Source organism: Megalobrama amblycephala, linkage group LG4, assembly GCF_018812025.1.
Source record: "Megalobrama amblycephala isolate DHTTF-2021 linkage group LG4, ASM1881202v1, whole genome shotgun sequence".
NCBI classification, from domain to species: domain Eukaryota; kingdom Metazoa; phylum Chordata; class Actinopteri; order Cypriniformes; family Xenocyprididae; genus Megalobrama; species Megalobrama amblycephala.
Window position 1 is genome coordinate 7,430,066 of NC_063047.1, and position 20,288 is coordinate 7,450,353.

Here is a 20,288-nt window from a genome sequence, read left to right on the forward strand (position 1 = left end):
AATAGCTTTTTTTTTTTTTTTTTTGATACCTTGATTATGTTTCCGTAAACACTGCCGTGACATTTTATACTTCTTAGAAATGATGCGAATGTAGCGGTCTCGTGTAGTGTTAAAGTGTCAAAGAGAAACTGACTGCAGTGCAGTTGTGTTCTCTGTGCTACCATTACATTTGCAATAAGGTTACATTAGTCAACTACTTAAGTTAACATGAACTAACAATGAAATACTGAAGCATTAGGCTATTAATCTTAGTTAATGTTAATTTCAACATTTACTGATATATTATCAATTCAAATGTATTTGTTAATGTCATGGACCTGAGTGAACAGTGAACAATTATATTTTTATTAACTAACGGTTAACAAAGATTAATAAATACTGTAACGAATATATTTCTCATTATTAATGTTATAGTTTATGCACTAATGATACCTTATTGTAAAGTGTTAGCCATTAAAGGAAGAATAGAAACGATATGAGAAGAAAAAACTCATCTGTTGAACAAATGAACAACAACAGGTCAATACGTTGTTGTTATTTGTCATTAAGTATAATTGTCTGTATTTCTGATGCATTTTGTTTTGTAATTTTTGATAAAGCAGATAAATGTGCTTTCCCTGCTGCTTTTGTGTACAGTGATTTGCTCATTTGGAAATGGTTAATAAAGAGGAAAGCTCAGCATAAATATAAATATACATATATCCACACTTGATCTCTTCCTCTTGCTGTTTGAACTTCCTTTTTTATGACAGAAACAGTTTTGTGTGTCAATTTTAGACGTTAAAATACTTTCAGAAGATCTGCACGTTGCATCTCTCAAAGAGAATGATGACAAATATCTGAGATGAAGGTGGCCCCATTGAATGAGGTACATCCTGCACAGTTGTAGCCTGCATGTTCGCCTGTGTGAAAATTCATCACATCTTGTTATTTTTCTGTGGTTCTCTTCAGTTTGCCACTCACTTCCTCAGTGCATGAAAACTGTGGGTATGATGACAGTGCTACTTTGTTATTTCTGTACAGTCTGACAGGCATGCTGGATGTAATAACTTCAAAATAACTTGGTTTGGTTACACAAATCTGCAGGCAAGCAGAGGGGCAAGATTCAACGTGTTTGGAAGTGTAAAAAAAGAAGAAGAAGAATCAGATCAGCAGAGGAAGGAGGAAGTAAAGAGAAGAATAGAGGCTGACTGGAAAGAATGTACTCTTAGAATTCACTGTGTGTTTTGTGTTTTGTTTGTTTGTTTGTGTGTGTGCGTGTGAATGAGAGAATGTGTGTGAGTGTGTCTCTGTGTGTGTAACCTTTTGTCTAAAATTGAAGAAATGTCTCTGAGACTACCTCGCAACTGGGACTTCAGCACCTTCAGAGCTGAAACCGCCAAGATAGGTGAGTGACACTTTGCGTTTATGTGCGTGGTCAAAGGTCAAAGTCTTTTCTGTGTTTTAGGAATTTCACTTAGCCAGGTGGGTAGGTTTCTGTGTGCTCCTTTGAATTCATTGACACAACAGGCCTCCTGTCACTACGAACTAAAGGTTTGATCTGCACTGGCTCATGTAATGTGTGACTTTTATTTTATGGGAAATGTAATTGACTGGGCAGTGATGGCCAAATGTGTTTAGTGTAATTTAGAGGAGGGATTTTACAATATCTGTAAATCATAGATATGGTGGCGTAGCGTTTGTTGAAAGTTCACCCTGAGGCAATATATTTCACTTAAGCACTTCTAATCTGCTACACGAATGTGTTTCCTTGTAATTCAACTAAATCCCTGACATGCCTTTTGATTTGTTGCATGTATGTAAGATTGTTTCTAGTACTTTCTTTACTAACTTTTCCACAAGCACTTTGCTGATTTGACTAAATGTTCTCATTAATCTCCTGGCTGTTTAAAAATCACTTGCTAAGAGTTAAAGTATGTCTTCCACCAGCTTTATGGAGCGATCGGGTATAAAATGAGGCAGTTTTATGGTTGTTTGTGGTTACTCGTGGTGTTTCTGGTCTCAGTGTGCTCTGTCTGATGGAGATGCAAAGCATTTGTGATTTCCTCTGTGTTTAATCTTCATATGCTGCAGGCAGGAAGACACTGCAACACTCACTTTTGTCTGAGAAACATGTTCATTCTTAGCTTAAAATGTCAGCATGCTATTAGATGCAAGACAATTATCTATTACAAGGTCATGGGTTAACGTTCTCTCTGCAGGACACAGGCGTTGTATGAAAATCTAGGCCAATTTATGAGAGCTAGAGTTTCAGTTTCTTTAGCAGACATGTTTTAAGCATTTTATAGTACAGCCAAATTTTTTTAAAGTCAAGAAAAAGTGTTCACAATGTATTTGTACCATATTGTTGTTAGATATTTAATTGTATGCTCGTTTCCCATATAACATAAAAAAAAAATTATTACATTTATAATTCTAATGCCCAAATTAATTTGTAGCATTTTAAATGATTGATTTATGTTATGGATTTAAATTACTTATTTATTTATTTATTTATTTATTTTTTACTGTTTTAATATTTATGTAGATTTTTTTTTATATATATTTAGAATGTTTAATGTTATTTACAATCTATCAGTTACCAGCCATAACATACATATTTTTGTTTTAATATTTATTTAAACTATTTAGTTTTTTTTTTTTTTTACCTATTGAGAAATGTGTTATAAGCCATTTATCAGTTACCAGCCATAGCATACTTAATAATTCCAAAATAATTATCAGCCTTTTATATCAGCCAGAATTTTATTATTGTGCATCTGTATTTGCAACCCATTTTACTTCTGTACTTTTGGAAACAATGTATTAGTGAAACACAGCATGTATTGAAAAAGAAAAGTAAATAAAATAAGGCAGGACTTGACTTTATCCATCAGGAATTTGTAGGATGGTGAAGGGGGGAAAAAAAAGAGGACAGTGATGTCAGATGAAAAGGAAAGTTGTTTCAGGGGTGGAGTAAGATCTTTTAATGAAAAATTCTATTTTCTTTTTTGGAATAACATGATGAATCATTATTTAAAAATGTGTACAGTGTTTTAGTTTAATGTTGATTTTAGCTGCTAGACTGTTACGGTTGCATTCATTAAACAAATATTATGCATCTCAGCCAAAGACAATAGAACATTTTAGCATCTGCAGAGCTGCTGAATGTGAATGATCAACATTCCCTTTTCACTAATGTCACACACTGACTTAAGGCCTGACGCAGAACAGCTCAGCCTGACGCAAACAGCTTCTTGCATCTCTGCTATGATCTCCTTGGTAATTCATGGGGAGTTTCAACCTACACGCTTTCCTTTCCCACCATAAAAGCTCCCCTGATCCCAGCGTGTGTCATACAAATGGGTGAGGTCAATGTGTGTGGGCCTGTGGTCCAGGAGAGAGAACAGGGGTCCGTGCTCACCATCAGGCAAGATCTTCTCTAAATAGACCAAAGAAACTGATGTTAGGTGGGGATCTTTCAAAAACCCTACTTCCTGTAGCTGATGAGCTTGTAACTTCCTGTTTATCTTAGTTCTCTCTCTTCTGCCCTTTCCTCTGATCTCCATGGGTTATAGCGAATTTGACTACAAAAGTTCCAAGCTGCTCAAATCACCGTGACACCATCTCTTGTCAATTAGATAATGGCTGATTGATTGCTATCTAGAGATGTATTTATTGTACATGCTTTCTTATCAAAGAGACTCACATGAAGTCAAGTGTTTGGTGGCTTCAACAAGCAGCTTTCACTATGATGAAAATGCTTGCATCATTTTCTTATTTTCTTATTTTTTTCTTACCTCTCAATCAAAGGGGTCTACCCGACCCTCCCTTTGCTATGGGCTATCCCGTCATAAAGAAAAATCACAAATGAGATGTCTTTAGTGTCTTAGTTGTCTCTTCCAAACACCAGTGATCTTAAATGGAGCACAAATGGTGGGGGTTTTTTTTTTTCTGAAAAAAAAGTGTGAACATTTTTCACACTATTCTCAAGTTTACAAAGATGCTTGCAATTAAGTCTGCAGTATTTAAGAAAAACTCAAATATTCTCCTGCTGGAGTGTTCACTGATTTAAGCTGGTTTTGGCTGCTTTGGCTTTGCAGCCATCTGGTCTCCAAGCCTGACCAGTAGAAAAGTGTCCAAAACCGCTCTAAAAGCCAACAGATCAGTTTGACCAGGCTGGGAAACCAGCAAACCATTTATTTCAGTAGGGTTTTTCAAAACCAAACTTTCTGAGCTATATCTTAAATCTCTGTACTCTTACCCGCCTCATTTTTATTTCTCCTAAAATGTTAGCAGATACATCTAAGACAAGGTTGATTCTTGAGCGAAACATAACCGAGAACTTCATTAGGTCTCTCAAGGCATAAAAGGCAATCTCTGAACAATAAAATGTTCCACTTTATGTTTCAGTTCTCAAAACCCATGTGGGAAAGAGTCAAAATCCAATAATACCCTTTTGACCCAGTGAACAATCTATTGCACAGTAACTTCGAAAGTGCATGGTATTGTTCCAGGCAGAGCTGTCCTTTTCATTTGTGACGGTCCTAGAGTCAAAGCAGGATATTTTCTTCAGCACTAGGACAATCACAACCAATCTGCAAATGTTTGTCATGCAGGAAGCTGCTGAGTTCAGGCAGTTACCACTGACATCACCACACTATGGTGTTTTCATGATATAAAAATAGATTCACTAAATACTTCAGCGAAAGGTGATTTCACCATCTGCAAGTCTTGGACTCCTCTGTGTGCTCGTGTTTTATTCTCTGCTGTTATCGGTTTCCACTCAGCTCGCTCCAAGAGTGTTATGCCAGGGGAAGGGAGCCCTGGATCCACTCACACTAGTTTAAAGAGATCCATGGAGAAACCTCTGAAAACAGGCTGGCTGAAGAAGCAGCGATCCATCGTGAAGAACTGGCAGCTGCGCTTCTTCGTGCTGAGAGGAAACGTTCTCACATACCATAAAGACGACAGAGAGAGTGCTGTCCAGGTAGGAGGCATGCAAAAGCAGACTGAAACAGTGTATTTTTTTATTTTTTTTTATTTAATGCATAATTTATTTTTTGCTGTCTACATATTTTTATCTCTTTGTTACTGAGGTTTTAATCATACAGTGCCATTCCTGTCAGCCAAATAACTAAAGTAAAACTAATCATTTAATCAACGGTAAACCATTTGAATAAAAAGTTGAATTGAAAAATTAGGTTTAAATTATATCTTGATTTCTTGATCTTAAACTTTTGAGTCTCACTTTGCCATCAAAATGTTGCTAATATTGATATTCAAGACAAATAACATAATTGTTTATTTAAAATGTTTTTTATATTTATTATTAAATTTATTTATGATATTTATTTACCCCATAACTGTAACTATTCCCTCTTGTCTCATTTGATCTCAGGGAACCATACCTTTGTTCTCATGCCAAGTTAATGAGCTGCCATCAAATGCAGATGATAAATTCCTGTTTGAGATTATCCCAGGTGAGTTTTTTTTAAAAACTTCTGTAGGACTGTGTGTCACAGACCTGTTCTCTGTCTATCTATTTATCTATTTACCTGTTATCCTGTTAGCTAGTTGTTTGCAGTGTATAAGATCTCATGAGCTACTACTGCTAAACACTAACACTTACTAATGGCTGAACACTAATCTTTTAATTGTCTTAACCACAAATGATTGGTCAGGAAATTAGCAAAATTAAAGCAAATGCACTACTTAAAAAGCCATTGCTGTCTCAGAAAATCATCAAAGACAGAATTAAATTTTTGGCAGAAAATAGGAAGTTGTGTGCAGAGTGATGAATCACAATGAAACACAAGTTGCATTGTGATGCTCTAGAGCGGTGTCTTCAAAAATCTCCTGAGAAACATAATAATAAATGCATCTCTAGCACAGTGAAGCTTGGAAGAAGAGGTGTCATTGCCTTTTTAGCTGCTGCATGGTATTGATGAGTTGCTTCACTGTGAAAAGTCGTTTAATGCTGAGAACAAGTCCATCGGGTTAATGTTTTGGCCTGGTCAGAGTCCAAATTTGAACCCGTTGTCTCATATTAAACTCAAACTAACTGGGAGACATTTTTCAACTACTCAAGCCATCAACATTGAGTGGAACAACACTGCCTCTTGTTCCTGTAAAAAGCTGTCTGCAAGTTTACCCACATGGCTTAAACATTTAAAGAAAACAAAGGGTAAGCTATTCCATGCTAAAGTACATTATCTACAGTATATGTGTGCAAATTTCCTGACCAGTGATTTATGATTAAATTGGTTAAGACCATTAAAAGACCACTAAATATTTTGCTATTCTTGGTTTGCCCCAGGAGTGTATGTTGGAAGGCAATATTGTACAGTTGTTGTGTCCCTGATGCCACAGGTAGCAGTACGGATCGGGAGCGAGATACCTATGTTCTCATGGCGACCAGTCAGAGCGAGATGGAAGAGTGGGTGCGCTCCATCCGTAAGGCTATTGGATCACGGTCCAACGGAGGTATCTATTGTTCGTCATAAAAAATATATATAAACCATAAATATTTGTCCATTAGGTTTATGATAGATTAAGAAGTTTCTAATATACACTCATTTTCTCATTTCAAAAAAATTGTGTAAGAATGGAAAAGGTTCCTTTTCATTTGCTGCCAGGACATTATCTGTTAAGGTTTTTTTTCCCCTGTATTTTCTTAAATATAGAAAATTCCTTCATATTAACCTAGTACATTGAGCCCTATTTTTATGGACACTTCTCTGAGTGCATGGTGGTGTAAACTAGTGGTTAAAAGTTTCAACCCTGAAAAACCCTTAAGATATCACTGCAATGTGTATTTTAGTGTTTAGGTTGTTCCAGACGGACTGTCCCTATAGTAAGTTCTAGTAAAAATACACATTAGTCACTTTGGATGAAGTGTTTACTAAATAAAACTAAACCTAAATCTTGCAAACGGAGATCGTACAAGGCAGAGACAGTCCACTCATTTATACTGTACAGTGCTGGGTAGTAACGGATTACATGTAATATAGATTACGTAATCCGATTCCAAAAATGTAGATCTTGTAATTAGATTATATTATATTTTAAAATGCTCATAATCAGATTACAGTTACTTGGATTACATTTCATTCACGCAATGACATTAAATTATAATTAATAGATTCTCCCTAATTCTTACCACATTTTTACTTCTTTTTCCTTTTTACAATTTTACTCAGTTTTCCTTTATGTGGAGTTTATAACTGACCATGAAAAGAAAGATAGTGCCTTCTGAAATTAAAGGATTTTCATTTAGGACAATGCACTATCCCATGCTGCAAAAATCACCACAGCAATAAAATTTTCTGAAAATGTATTTCTACACCCACTGTAAACATTTCTCTTTGTGAGATTTGGTTAGAGAAATGCAACCTTATGCACAACTGCCAGCCTGCACTGAGAGGTTCTTGAGACTCCAGAGACACCAGCAGCTTCAAATACCTGTTTGCTGCTCAACAGTGGTATTTTTTTATAGCTGTCCTTTTAATACAATTAACTTGTTTGACAGAAACTTTCCTTAAGCCTTTATCTGACAGAGTTCTGCTGTGCTCTAAATCACTCACAAACCTTATGATAGTTTGATAATCTCCATTCAGTTTTCGCAAAATAGTTGTTTTCATACATTTTGCAGAATATTGCACCATTTCATGCTTTACATCATCAGAAAGATCTTTCTTCCTCCCCATATTACAAGAGAACTGTGACTTGCTTAATAATGTGGAACAACCTTTTTAAGTATAGGTTGTCCATTTACCTAAGATGACCTGGCAAACTATTTAACAAACCTGTCTGAGATTGCTACCAGTTATCAATCAAACAAACAAACAAACACTTTCTTTGAAAAACTAAAATCTGAATGTTGCATAATCATTTGGAACACAGTTTACTGCTGTGAAACACTGTCTTCACCATATTTTTGTTTTTTTCATGTTTATTATTATTTGTTCATGTAATGCAGGGATTCCCACACTGTTTTGTCAGACAACCCCCTTTAAAACCCCCTAAAATATTTACTTGGAGATCCCTGTTTTATATTTTTTGAACATTCTTCTTCTTAAGTTTTCTACATTGGAAAAACGTTTCTACAATTAGAATTCACTTTTGCAGATACTGTGCAATCTTCCATATGTAAACAATTTATATTTGAACACAGGTAATGATATAGGAGAAAATAAATAAATAAATAAATACATAAAAAAAGGGGGGGGGGGTAGTGGGGTTCAATTATTACTGTCTTATTATAATAATTAATAAAAGGTTTTCATACTGCATAAAAAATCAACAGTCTTCTTTTTAAAAGAAAATCTAATCTTTTGGAGCTGAAGGTGGTGTATAACATCTTTAATCAGGGCAGAGCAGTGAGGTGGACTTTTTGTTTCTAATTAAGCAAAATCAATCAATGTGCGAGACCCCTGATATTTAAAGTTAATCCTCAATATTTTAACAACACATTTGCATGTTGACAGCTCTCTGATGTATAATAATGGTCATATTGACGTGCAGGTAAACAAATACAATTTTAATATTTTTAGTGTGCACTCTTTTTACTTTGCTTGTTTTTATTTTCAAAAATGTATTAATTCTATTAATCATTTCATTAACTCCAGTTTGGGAAACCCTGCCATAATGTAATGCTTAAGGCATTTCATGTTGTTGACAACAAAGAATGGAAATTATTTTCTTTCTCTTTCTTCTTCTCTCTCTCTTTAAATATATCAGTATGGTAGCCTACACAATAATCACATTCAAATCTAAGTGATAAACAAGTAATAAAAATAGTATAGAGTAACAAATAGAATAAAAGTAGTCAGGATACAGTACCTAAAATGAGTAATCTACAATATGTTACCAACTACAGTTTTCATCATGTAATGTAATCTATATATATCCAGCCCTATCATCATGTAATATATATATATATATATATATATATAATCATTAGCCTCTTGTTTAGCATAACTTGGCTGTTTGTCTAATGTCTAATGTCCAAAGGATATAAATCTATTGACTGCAACTGCTATGCAATAAAACTGTTATGTTTCTCTCTTCAAAGTATTTGGAAAGAGCCTTCCAGACATCATGGTGTATGAGAAGAAATTTGGGCCTCGTCTGGTGCCCATCCTGGTGGAGAAGTGTGCTGAATTCATCAGAGAGCATGGTCTGAATGAGGAGGGCATCTTTCGCCTGCCAGGACAGGACAACCAGGTCAAGCAGTTCAGAGAGGCCTTTGACGCAGGAGAGAGACCCTCTTTCCCCAGGTAAAGTTTCACATGTCTAGATCTGTGTGAAATGGTGATCTGAATAAAGCATATGTTTACAAAAAAGTATTATGATGGTAGCATAGTCCAGTAATCATATGCGAGGGTAACAGTGATATATAAACCCAGAGGTGCCTGAAGATAACCAGAGTCCCTTGGGCTACCCTACCCCAAACAACAATGTCACTTAGTCAATGGACATTTCAATTTGTATACTAGTATGATTCATTTCAAATTACATAACTTTAGAAACACTTCTTCCTTGTTTTTCTAGCTAAAAAAGTCCTTGATAATGTCAGCAAAATCATCCTGTTCACACAGCAGCTCAAAATAGCATCTCGAATATTGTATGAACATGAAATGGAATCTATCAACTGTAATCATACTGACAATGACTAAAGTAATATCAAATATGGCGGCGTAAATAAAATTGTAAAGTCTAATCACATTTGAAATGACAAAAGTTGATGCACATGTTCATCTGTGAAATTAACCATTCAGAAAACAGTGGCTGTTACAGAAAACTAGTTGTCCAGTTTGTTTACACAGCAGGGTTTTGTCGAGGTGAGGTTGTAAGTCCTGAAAACTCACTGGAGTGAGTTCTGTTATAGAATGCGATTGTAAACTTCCATATATTAAAATAATTATTTAAAAAATATTATTTTCATGCAGCCCCTCAGCAGGCCCCTCACTGTAGGCCTAATGGAAGCCGGTGCTTTAATGTGTCCTTCTATATCATTCTACTGATAATTACTGTTTTCATGTACTGTGGCATTTCAAAGAATACTATCAAAGAATACTATGATGTTACCATGGTAAATATTTGGGGTCAGTAAATTTTTTAATGTTTTTGAAAGAAGTATCTTATGCTCACCAAGCCTGCATTTATTTGATCACAAATACAATAAAACTGTGAAACAGTATTACAATTTAAAATAACTCTTTTCTATTTTTATATATTTTAAAATGTAATTAATTCCCGTGAAGCTGAACTATCAGCAGCCATTTCTCGAGTCTTCAGTGATCCTTCAAAAATCATTCTAATTTGCTGATCTGGTGCACAAGAAACATTTCTTATTACTATAAATGTAAAAAAAAAAAAAATTTTTTTGATGTATAAGAAGTGCTAGAGAGCAGCATTTATTTGAAATAGGAATTTGTTGTAAAATTAAAAATTTTGATCAATTCTATGGGTCCTTGCTGAATAAACGGATTAATTATTATTATTATATTTTTTTAAAAAAAAATCTTACTGACCCCAAACTTGGTGTGTCAAAATGAAAAAAAAAAAAATAATTATTTATTTTATTTGTAATAACATCATGTTACTCCTTTCTGCTGTGTTTGATGAAAAGTTCATTAAAAAAATAATAACTAAATAAATGTCCAACAATCGAGAAATAACCACAATCTTTTGTACCTGTGTCAGAGGACCATTGGTTTCCAGACTTCTATTTTTGCAATGTTCTTTAAAGTATGCTTGCAAATGGGGCTTTTATGTGGATAACCACACTCTGCATGACCATTTATGGTGAAACAGAGCGCTATAGTCTTCACAGTCTTTTTGAGGAAGTAGCATAGGTAAAGGGTTTGACCCAGAAAGTTTGAACTAGAGAGAGAGAGAGAGAGAGAGAGAGAGAGAGAGAGAGAGAGAGAGAGAGAGAGAGAGGACGTGCAAAAGCATGAGAGATAGAGAAAGATACAGTATTTCAGAGGAACATGGCACACATCGATGATCTGCGGCTGAGCCACATCCTGTCCTGACTAACAGAGATCTTGCCATTCAACACACGCACATATCCATTTGACAACCAATTGTTATCACTTTCTATAGCATGAACATCTTTTCTGACTGAAAACAAGAGTAAAAGACTAATGACTGAATGTCAAACTTTGTTTATACCAACTCCCTGCAGTGACACTGATGTCCACACGGTGGGGTCCTTACTCAAGTTGTACCTCAGAGAGCTTCCTGAACCTGTTGTGCCATGGAGTCAGTATCAGGACTTCCTTGACAGCACTCTGATGCTGGATGCCGCCACTGCATTTGTGAGAACCACATTCACAAAGACAGTATATCAGATGAGTAATGATTCTTTGACTGACTGCAATCTGATCAATTCCAGGGCAAAGAAAAGCTGGAGAAACAAATCAGCCTTCTGCCAAAAGTGAACTACAACCTCCTTAGTTACGTCTGCAGGTACTGTATGAGTCACAAAAAGTGTGAAAACAGATCAGACACTGATAACAGCAAAAAGCTGTAAAATGCTGATATATATCTATATTTGTTAATGCAGATTCCTTTTTGAGGTCCAACAAAACTCAAAGGTGAATAAGATGAGTGTTGAGAATCTGGCAACAGTGATGGGAGTGAACCTGTTCAAACCGCAAGTGGAGGACGCCATCAGTATGATGAAGGGTCAGTTGTCATCTTAAGACAGATAATACATGTTCTACATAAATTATGTTGTTTTTAAAATAACCCCTGAGGAAATAAACATATATTTAATATATTATACAATTACAATATATTATGCAATATACAGTATACAGTTTTAATATTGTACAGTACAGTCCAAAAGTTTGGAACCACTAAGATTTTTAATGTTTTTAAAAGAAGTTTCGTCTGCTCACCAAGGCTGCATTTATTTAATTAAAAATACAGTAAAAACAGTAATATTGTGAAATATTATTACAATTTAAAATAACTGTTTTCTATTTGAATATATTTCACAAAGTAATTTATTCCTGTGATGGCAAAGCTGAATTTTCAGCATCATTACTACAGTCTTCAGTGTCACATGATCCTTCAGAAATCATTCTAATCATTCTAATCATTCTAATTAAATAAATGTAGCCTTGGTGAGCAGATGAAACTTCTTTTAAAAACATTAAAAATCTTAGTGGTTCAAAACTTTTGGACTGTACTGTACATCTGCTAAATATGTATATTTGATTTATTAAAAAAAAAAAAAAAAAAAAAATCCAAAAAACTGACCAATTCTTGCTCCAATTTAGTATTTCTGTCCAATAAACAGTTCTTTAGAATGAGAATGTCCCAGTTCCTAAAACCACCTGCCATCGAGAAGCACATCATAGGCTGAATTCAGAATAGCATGCTAGCATTATACTTTTTCTACACTACTTTTTTATATGCTGTTGTGTGATATGTTTTAAACTAAAGGCTATTGCCTAAAAAGTCATTTGTTTCAACAAGAGATATGTTAGCACTGGAAATTCATTGTTTGTTCACGAGGTATTTAACCTGAACTTCAATGAGTAAGATTAAGATATCACGTATGGTGTTGTTGGTTAACACATTGCAGATGTAACAATTAGCGTTCTCACCTCTCGCACACATACACAGGAACTCCCATGATACAGAAGGTAATGACGGTTATGATCAGACACCACGAGCTGCTTTTCCCACCCTCCAAAGATAGGCTACCGTCTCCTCTTCCCAGCAAGAAAAACAAGAGCAAGAAGACCAGTAACCCTCGCAGTTTTGTGGGCTGGGAGTCTGCAGAGGTACTGATCACATTATTTAACAGCATCCATAGGTACATGGAAAACTTAGAAATATCAAGGAATTTCAAAATTTGGATTTGTAGGGCTGGAAAATTCATAAATCATGGAAAATTTTAAATATGCATTACCATTCAAAAAGGGCTCTGTGAGATGTTTTTTTTTTTTTTTTTTTTTAAAGTTGCAATCAAAATTATTCAACTTGCAAGACATTGCAAGGAATCACTCAAATGTGTATTAATAAACTTTGTATAATAGTTTACTGATGCCTTTGATGAATTGTTTTCATAAAATTTTGTTCTCAGCAGAAAAATGTCTTGCAGGTTAAGGGGGTTGAATAATTTTGATTGCTGTATGGTTCTGAAAGAAGTCACTCTTATTCTCACCAAGGCTGCATTTAGTTGTTCAAAATACAGTAATAACAATAATATAGTTTTTTTTTTCATATATTTTAAAATGTAATTTATTCCTGTGAGGGCAAAGATGAATTTTCAGCAGCCATTACTCCAGTCTTCAGTGTCACTTGATCCTCAGAAATCATTCTAATGTGCTGTTTCGGTGCTCAAGTATTATTTTTGTGTAAACTCTTTTTTTTCTTTTTTGATGATTAGGAAGAACAGCATTTATGTGAAATAGAAATCTTTTGTAATATTATAATATATAATAAATTTAATAAATTTCTTAACTGTCGCTTAAATTGCTGAATAAAAATTTTGATTTCTTACTTGCCTCAAACTGTAGTGTATAAAAGTTCTAAATATAAAATTGTCTTTATGCTTTGAATTATCAGGGAACTTCATAATTTAAAAAATAAATAAATTATTCAGCTAGAAATTGCTCTTTGTTACAATTATTTTACATTTTCTTCATAAATTGAAGCATTTAGATGTTATATTATATTGTAATTTATTTTAAAAATAAATCAAAATACATAAAAGAAAAGCCATCAAAGTTGCTGGAAACATTTTTGTTTGTAGGTATGAGGTTGACAATGTAGTCATATTTATGAAAACATCTAATATTCTTCAAGGTTACACCTTTTTAAAGTGTTACTTTCACACCGGCACCTCTTAACTGATCATACCACTCTTTTCTCAAAGTGTGAGGCGTCCTCTCTGTCTGAATCTCCTGAGGAAGAGGAAGTTGACACACCTGAGGAACAGAAAAGAGACGAGTGGTCATCTGAAGCGGGGTCAGAAGACACACCTCTTTCTCCTTCCTCTGCATTTTCGCCCACGACGGACCCGTGGCCCGACAGCCCCAGAAAGAGGACACAAACTCTACCCAGCTTGAGCTGTCCCGCAGCGGGAAAAATAAGCCGTGAGCCCGGTTGGGAACGTTGGAGCAGGTTCCAGGAGAGCTTTAATGAGAATGAAGAGAAAACATTCTCAGAGGACATCTTTAAGTTACTCGACCTGCAGAAATTGACATTTTCTCCAATGCAGAAAAGTGAACAGGAAAAAGTGGAAGGACAAACAGACACAGAGGACACAAACTTGTATAAGACAGGTAGCAATGTTGTAGCCAAACAGATAGACGCTCCAAAAACACAGGCACAGAGCACAGAGCCCTTGCCCAAACCTCAGCCGAGAAATGATGTGAGTATGGCAGCTTTGAGCAGAGAGAAACCAGCAGCACCTGCAACATCTGCAGCACCTGCTCTACAGAAAGGCAATGAATCACAGCCTGGAAACACAGACTCAACAAACATTATCAACAGGTATGGCACAATACATAGCCGTGTTAATTATTTGCTTATTTAGCAGTATTTGCTAAGGGTCAGGGATTTGAACAAACATCCTTCACACACAGAATTTTGCATGCCATACAATAAAATCCATTACATCTAAGCTATAACTAGGGCCAGAATGTCAGAGACTTGGAGAGCTCTTTCTATGTTACCCACTACCTAGCAACCACATAGTACTCCCTAGAAATCATCTAGCAACCACCCAGAAACACCCTTGTTGTGGCAGGGTTTGAGGTGATTTGGTTGACTTTTTGCTGTAAATAAAACATTATATATTAAATCAGGAATGGGCAACTTCAGTCCTGGAGAGCCACTGTCCTAGTTTAGCTCCAAGCCTAATAAAACATTGATTAGCTTGTTCAGATGTGTTTGATTACGTTTGGAGTGAAACTCTGCAGGAAAGTGGCCCTCCAGAATCAAAGTTGCTCATCTCTGTATTAAATACATATAAATATAATATACAAAAGATAGAATAAATAAAACGTATAAAATAAAGTCTCTTAAGACTGCATTTATTTAACTAAAAATACAGTAAAAGCAGCAATGTTGTCAAATATTGTTACAATTGAAAAAATCTGTTTTCTTTTTTTCACCCAAAAATGAAAATTATGTCACCCTCATGTCGTTCTACACCCGTAAGACCTTAGTTCATCTTTGGAACACAAATTAAGACATTTTTGATAAAATCCAATGACTTAGTGACATTGCCAGCAAGATCATTTCCGTTTTTCAATGCCTAGAAAGCTACTAAAGACATATTTAAAACAGTTCATATGACTAAAGAGGTTCAACCTTCATATTATAAAGTGACGAGAATACTTTTTGTGCTCAAAAAAAAAAAAAAAAGACTTTATTCAACAATATCTAGTGATGGGCGATTTCAAAACACTGCTTCATGAAGCTTTGAAACTTTAAGAATCATTTGTTTTGAATCAATGGTTCGGAGCGTGTATCAAACTGCCAAAGTCACATGAACTATTGAAATTTTGAAACACTTATGACGTAACAAAGCCTCGTTTACTCGTTACTCATGTGACTTTGGCACTCTAAACCAAAAGATTACAAAAGATTCGTAAGCAGTGTTTTGAGATCGCCTGTCACTAGATATTGTTGAATAAAGTCGTTATTTTGTTTTTTTGGCACAGAAAAAGTATTCTCGTCGCTTTATAATATTAAAGTTGAACCACTGTACCCACATGAACTGTTTTAAATATGTCTTAAGTACCTTTCTGGATCTTGAGAGGTTCAGTGACATTGCTGGCAATGGAGGCCTCATTGAGCCATCGGATTTTATCAAAAATAGCTTAATTTGTGTTCCGAAGATGAATGAAGGTCTTAGGGGTGTAGAACGACATGAGGGTGAGTAAATTAACGACAGAATTTTCATTTTTGGGTGAACAAATCCTTTAATATATTTTAAAATGTAATTTTTTCTTGTACGAGAAAAGCTGATTTTTCAGTAGCCATTACTCCAGTCTTCAGTGTTTCATGATCCTTTAGGAATCATTACAATATGCTGATTTGCAACAATTCTTATTATTATCAATGCATAAATGTTTATTATTTGTGTGTTTGTACCTTTAGTCTCCAGCAGAAAAACAAAGAGCTGAGCGCTACAGTGGCAGAGTTGCAGGCAGCACTAGAGGCAGAGCGACGCCGCAAAGCCGCATTAGAGATCTTACTGCGCAACGCAGAGCGCAGCAGAGATGAAGCTCTCACACGCAATGAGCAGCTGAACAGAGAGATTCAGGAGTTCCTCAACAGACCGACTGCTGGACCGTCTTAATGACACCATCAAACAAACAAAGCTCAAGCTTAGTCCTGTCTAGCTCCTCACAGGAGTACAATACGAGCAATCTGGACAACTCCATTGTGTTTTACACCTTGAACTGCTCTGTTAATGTCTTCAAAATAAGACCAGTGGTAATGTCCATCTCTCAATTTCTGTCCATGATGTGACAGAAGTAAAACTGCTACAATGTCTGACACCTTATGTACAGAAATTACAGATTTTATGTAGTATTGGGTTTCACATTGGGACTGGGATCTGTAAAAAGACAAGATGTGAACTTTGAAGTGATGCAGTATTGGACTGAACGGTTTAGAGATTTATAAAGACTATTTAATTATTTTTATGGAAATGTTCATAGTATTTTCTATTATTGATCTCAAACACCCCCCCCCCCCCCCCCAAAAAAAAAACAAAAAACATTCAGGCTGGTCAAAGAAGTTGGTTTTAGAGAGGCTGGAAGACCATCTTAAACCGATTATCCAGCTAACAGAGAATGTTATCGGAACTTTGGCTAACATTCAGGTTCTCTCAAATTTATGAACAAACATTCTTCCAGTAATATTAATAGAACATTAGTTCAAAGTTATCTGGTCTTTCATAACGTTATCAAAACATTAGCATAAAAGTGTTATTTATACATAATTCGTGGTACATTTTTTCTGGAAAATTTTCCATTAATGTTAACTCTTAACATTCACATAAACAAGAAAAATGTTTTTTAAACATTTTTAAAACTGAGAACATTTCTGAGAACATTCAGAAATTAAAAAGTTTTTATTAATTAATTTGAACATTAGCAAAAAATTCTTAGAACATATTTTTGTTAGCTGGGTAAGGCCAGAAAAAGCATCATTGGTTTAAGCCATTTTCTCAACAGGGAGAAGTCTTGTCCACCTTAATTATTATTAGTAAATAAAAGAACTATTGTGACACAGTTTTAAAATTGTTATTTATGTGATCGCTAGACATAGAGTCTGTGAACAATTTGGTGAAAAGCACCAAATGTGGATTACTGTCAGTAAATAAACAGTTTTATCTGGCTTTTCTTTCCTACACCTTCACTTCTGTTGTCTGGTTGCAGTCAGGACGAGATAGTGTGTCAGAGGAGATAAAATGTGACAGTGTGCGAGAGAAATGAGAAGAATGCTTTCAGATCAGAATTCACACAAGAGACCACATGTGTGTTTTAAAGGAAAGGGTAAAAAGACACTAGGCATTACGTAAGTAAGAGAAGACCAGATAGCATTGTGTCTGTCAGCTGTCATAATTAAATGATAGGGAAGGAATTTCCTATTTCCGACTGGATTATACAGACAATGTGCTACTCAAAATCAACAAAAAGCTGATTATATGAATATATGTTCAGAGCCATTGATGTTGAAGATTCCAGTTTTTTCTGTGAGGGTTTCAACTGGACATTTCCAGATGTTTCTCTTGTACACTTACTGTAAATTGATCTCATGGCAGAACAATAGTTTCAAAGATAAACAACACTGTGATCAAGTGTTATTCCTACACAGGAAAGATTATCTTAAGAGGAAGTGAGTGAGGGTGAGCATTACAGCATGTGACACCACTAGTTACTGGGTCAACATTCATGCACATGCCCATTTAACCTAATTTAGATACACTATGCATCTTATTTGTTCAAAATTTATAGAATGAGCAATCGAGTATATCATGAATCCAACTTTCAAACTGTGTTTTTGTCTTATCCTGTATCACTACAGTATGCCTATAATAACTGTTTATAATGGGACTATTTTGGATTGACACCAACTGCTGCGGAGTAGCCTAGCACCTGCGCGACTCGTCCTACATAAACAAAGAGAAGTCACGTTTTTGTTTATTAACCGCTAGAGTGCCAACAACTGCTGGGTTAAATATGGACAAAACCAAGGATTGGGTTGTTTTTACCCAGCCATTTTTTTCAACCAATTTTGGATTTATTTTTTTAGCCAGCAATATATTAATATAGTAAAAGGCATGTTTTTGCTCACCCCCAAATAGGGGCAAATTTGTGGGGTATTTTAAGCTGAAACTTGACCATACCAGAGACTTATATTACATCATGTGAAAGAGGGCATAATAGGTGCCCTTTAACCCAACCTGCTGGGTTTGTCCATATTTTACCCAGCTTGGGTTTTTTTAACCCAGCATTTTTTTGTGTACCTTTAGTTTTTTTGAAAAAGAGAACCAACTCATTCAAGTATTCATGAGTGAATTGTTCGAATGATTCAGACTGAATTGCAATCAGTTTTACTGATTCATTGAAAAGAACTGAATCAAATGAGTGATTCATTTTGCAAGTCAGGCATCTACAGTACTAAATCCAAATAGATGACAGAAACTGACAGTCACATGACATGCATGACATATTGAGGGAGAATATTTCTCATTTCTGTCAATGCCATCACTAAACAGATATTTATCAAGAAAAAGGTTACTGAAGCTCACATCTCATGAGTTTAGCAATGCCCAGATTTGACGTTATTGACACAGATCTCTCGACTGTCCTAACAGAACAATGTACTACAATGAATATATGAAATGAAGAATGAATTTGAGAACTGCAATGGACAGTGAGATTATTTTGTTGACAATGAATTTTTGTCTATTCATCATATGCCTTCCATTGTTGGGGGACTAAATTTTTCATCTAGGCCTAGTGCTCTAATATGCCTCTAATATGCTCGCCATATGGGTCTTTGGAAAATCTAACTCATTCTAGCGATTCACAAATCGATTCGTTTTAATGTCCCTGTTCCCTGAAATGTAGCATTGGGAAGTTTGGTTCGATTTAGTGAATCCGTTTATTTGGTCATATAATCAACAGGTCCAAAAAATGATTAATCGGGTAATTCTCAATTAAAACGTTGCATCTTAGTGAGTATGCATTCTTCATATAGGCTACCAGTCCTTCTGAGGCTTGTAGGTTAGAGTCCTCCTCAGCATTGAAAGATAAAATGAGACAGTCTAGTCTGTGCGTCATAAATATTTCCACCTCTGTGGTCATAGTCACCTCGAAAATACTGAATTAATTGTGGAAGTAATTTACATTACTGACAGTTTAGCATTATGTGATACATTCTTAACAAAACAAAAGAAAACACGATGCATTTATCTCCAAAATATTTTTTTGTCTTACAATCATACAATTGGATAAGATCAGGGCCGATTCATTTTCCACTAATTCTTTTTTTTTTGTGAATTGGAATATATGCAAGGATTCTGGGTGATTAGAGATTAAAAATACACCTGATGCATCCATCAAGCCAAATGAAAGACACAAAAGGAAGGCTGCCTTCCAAGGATCCTTTAACAGACCTTGATGACGTGGCAGCCTACTAGGAAGCAGCCTTCGAATTGAGAAGCAAAGTACTGATCAATTAAAGTCCCTGTGTGAAATTTTGAGTATTTTTTGCCTCAGTTGTATACTTTGATATGTATTTTAGGTTTTTATTTATTATACTGCATCCCTAACACTGATGGCTTCAACAGATTTGGAATATAATGCACAAGTCAACAAATGTTCTTTTTGACGCTTGACAGTCTGTATGGAACATTCTCCAAAAATAACAGCAGAGGAGGAGTTTGTCAATTCATGGTTCCTACTGTCTAATTTTAAAAGCATGATTTCTAGACCTGTAAGTTAACCAAATCTTAAAACACCATGGGTATTTTTATAAGAATATCCACCTAACCCCTTGCCCATGACGCTTTGCGCGAATATAAATGCAATAAAACTTCAGCATTGTGTGATACTATTTCAAAGTGATTTCCTTCATTTTGACAGATAATAAATTGCATTTACCTGTAAAAACAAACCTGGAAAGAGACGTGAGGATTTGAGGAGAAAAACGAGAGATTCTTCATGCATTCCAGAGAATTACTTCATTAATGGGATTTCTCGGATAATTACTTCAATACAGTTTTGTCGGGTAGGGATATAACACTGTAT

The 20,288-nt window shown here is 35.2% G+C and overlaps 1 protein-coding gene across 1 annotated transcript; it reads left to right on the forward strand.

The window, feature by feature from the left end:
• Window positions 1–746: 746 nt before the first annotated feature.
• Window positions 747–17,368, forward strand: arhgap25 (Rho GTPase activating protein 25). Its single transcript, XM_048187155.1, has 11 exons — window positions 747–1,387; window positions 4,770–4,969; window positions 5,381–5,462; window positions 6,352–6,465; window positions 9,056–9,260; window positions 11,177–11,309; window positions 11,387–11,460; window positions 11,558–11,679; window positions 12,628–12,788; window positions 13,886–14,505; window positions 16,120–17,368. Exons 1-11 carry the CDS (start codon window positions 1,324–1,326, stop codon window positions 16,319–16,321), a joined length of 1,977 nt encoding a protein of 658 aa, XP_048043112.1. The 5' UTR covers window positions 747–1,323; the 3' UTR covers window positions 16,322–17,368.
• The last annotated feature ends 2,920 nt before the right edge of the window (window positions 17,369–20,288 follow it).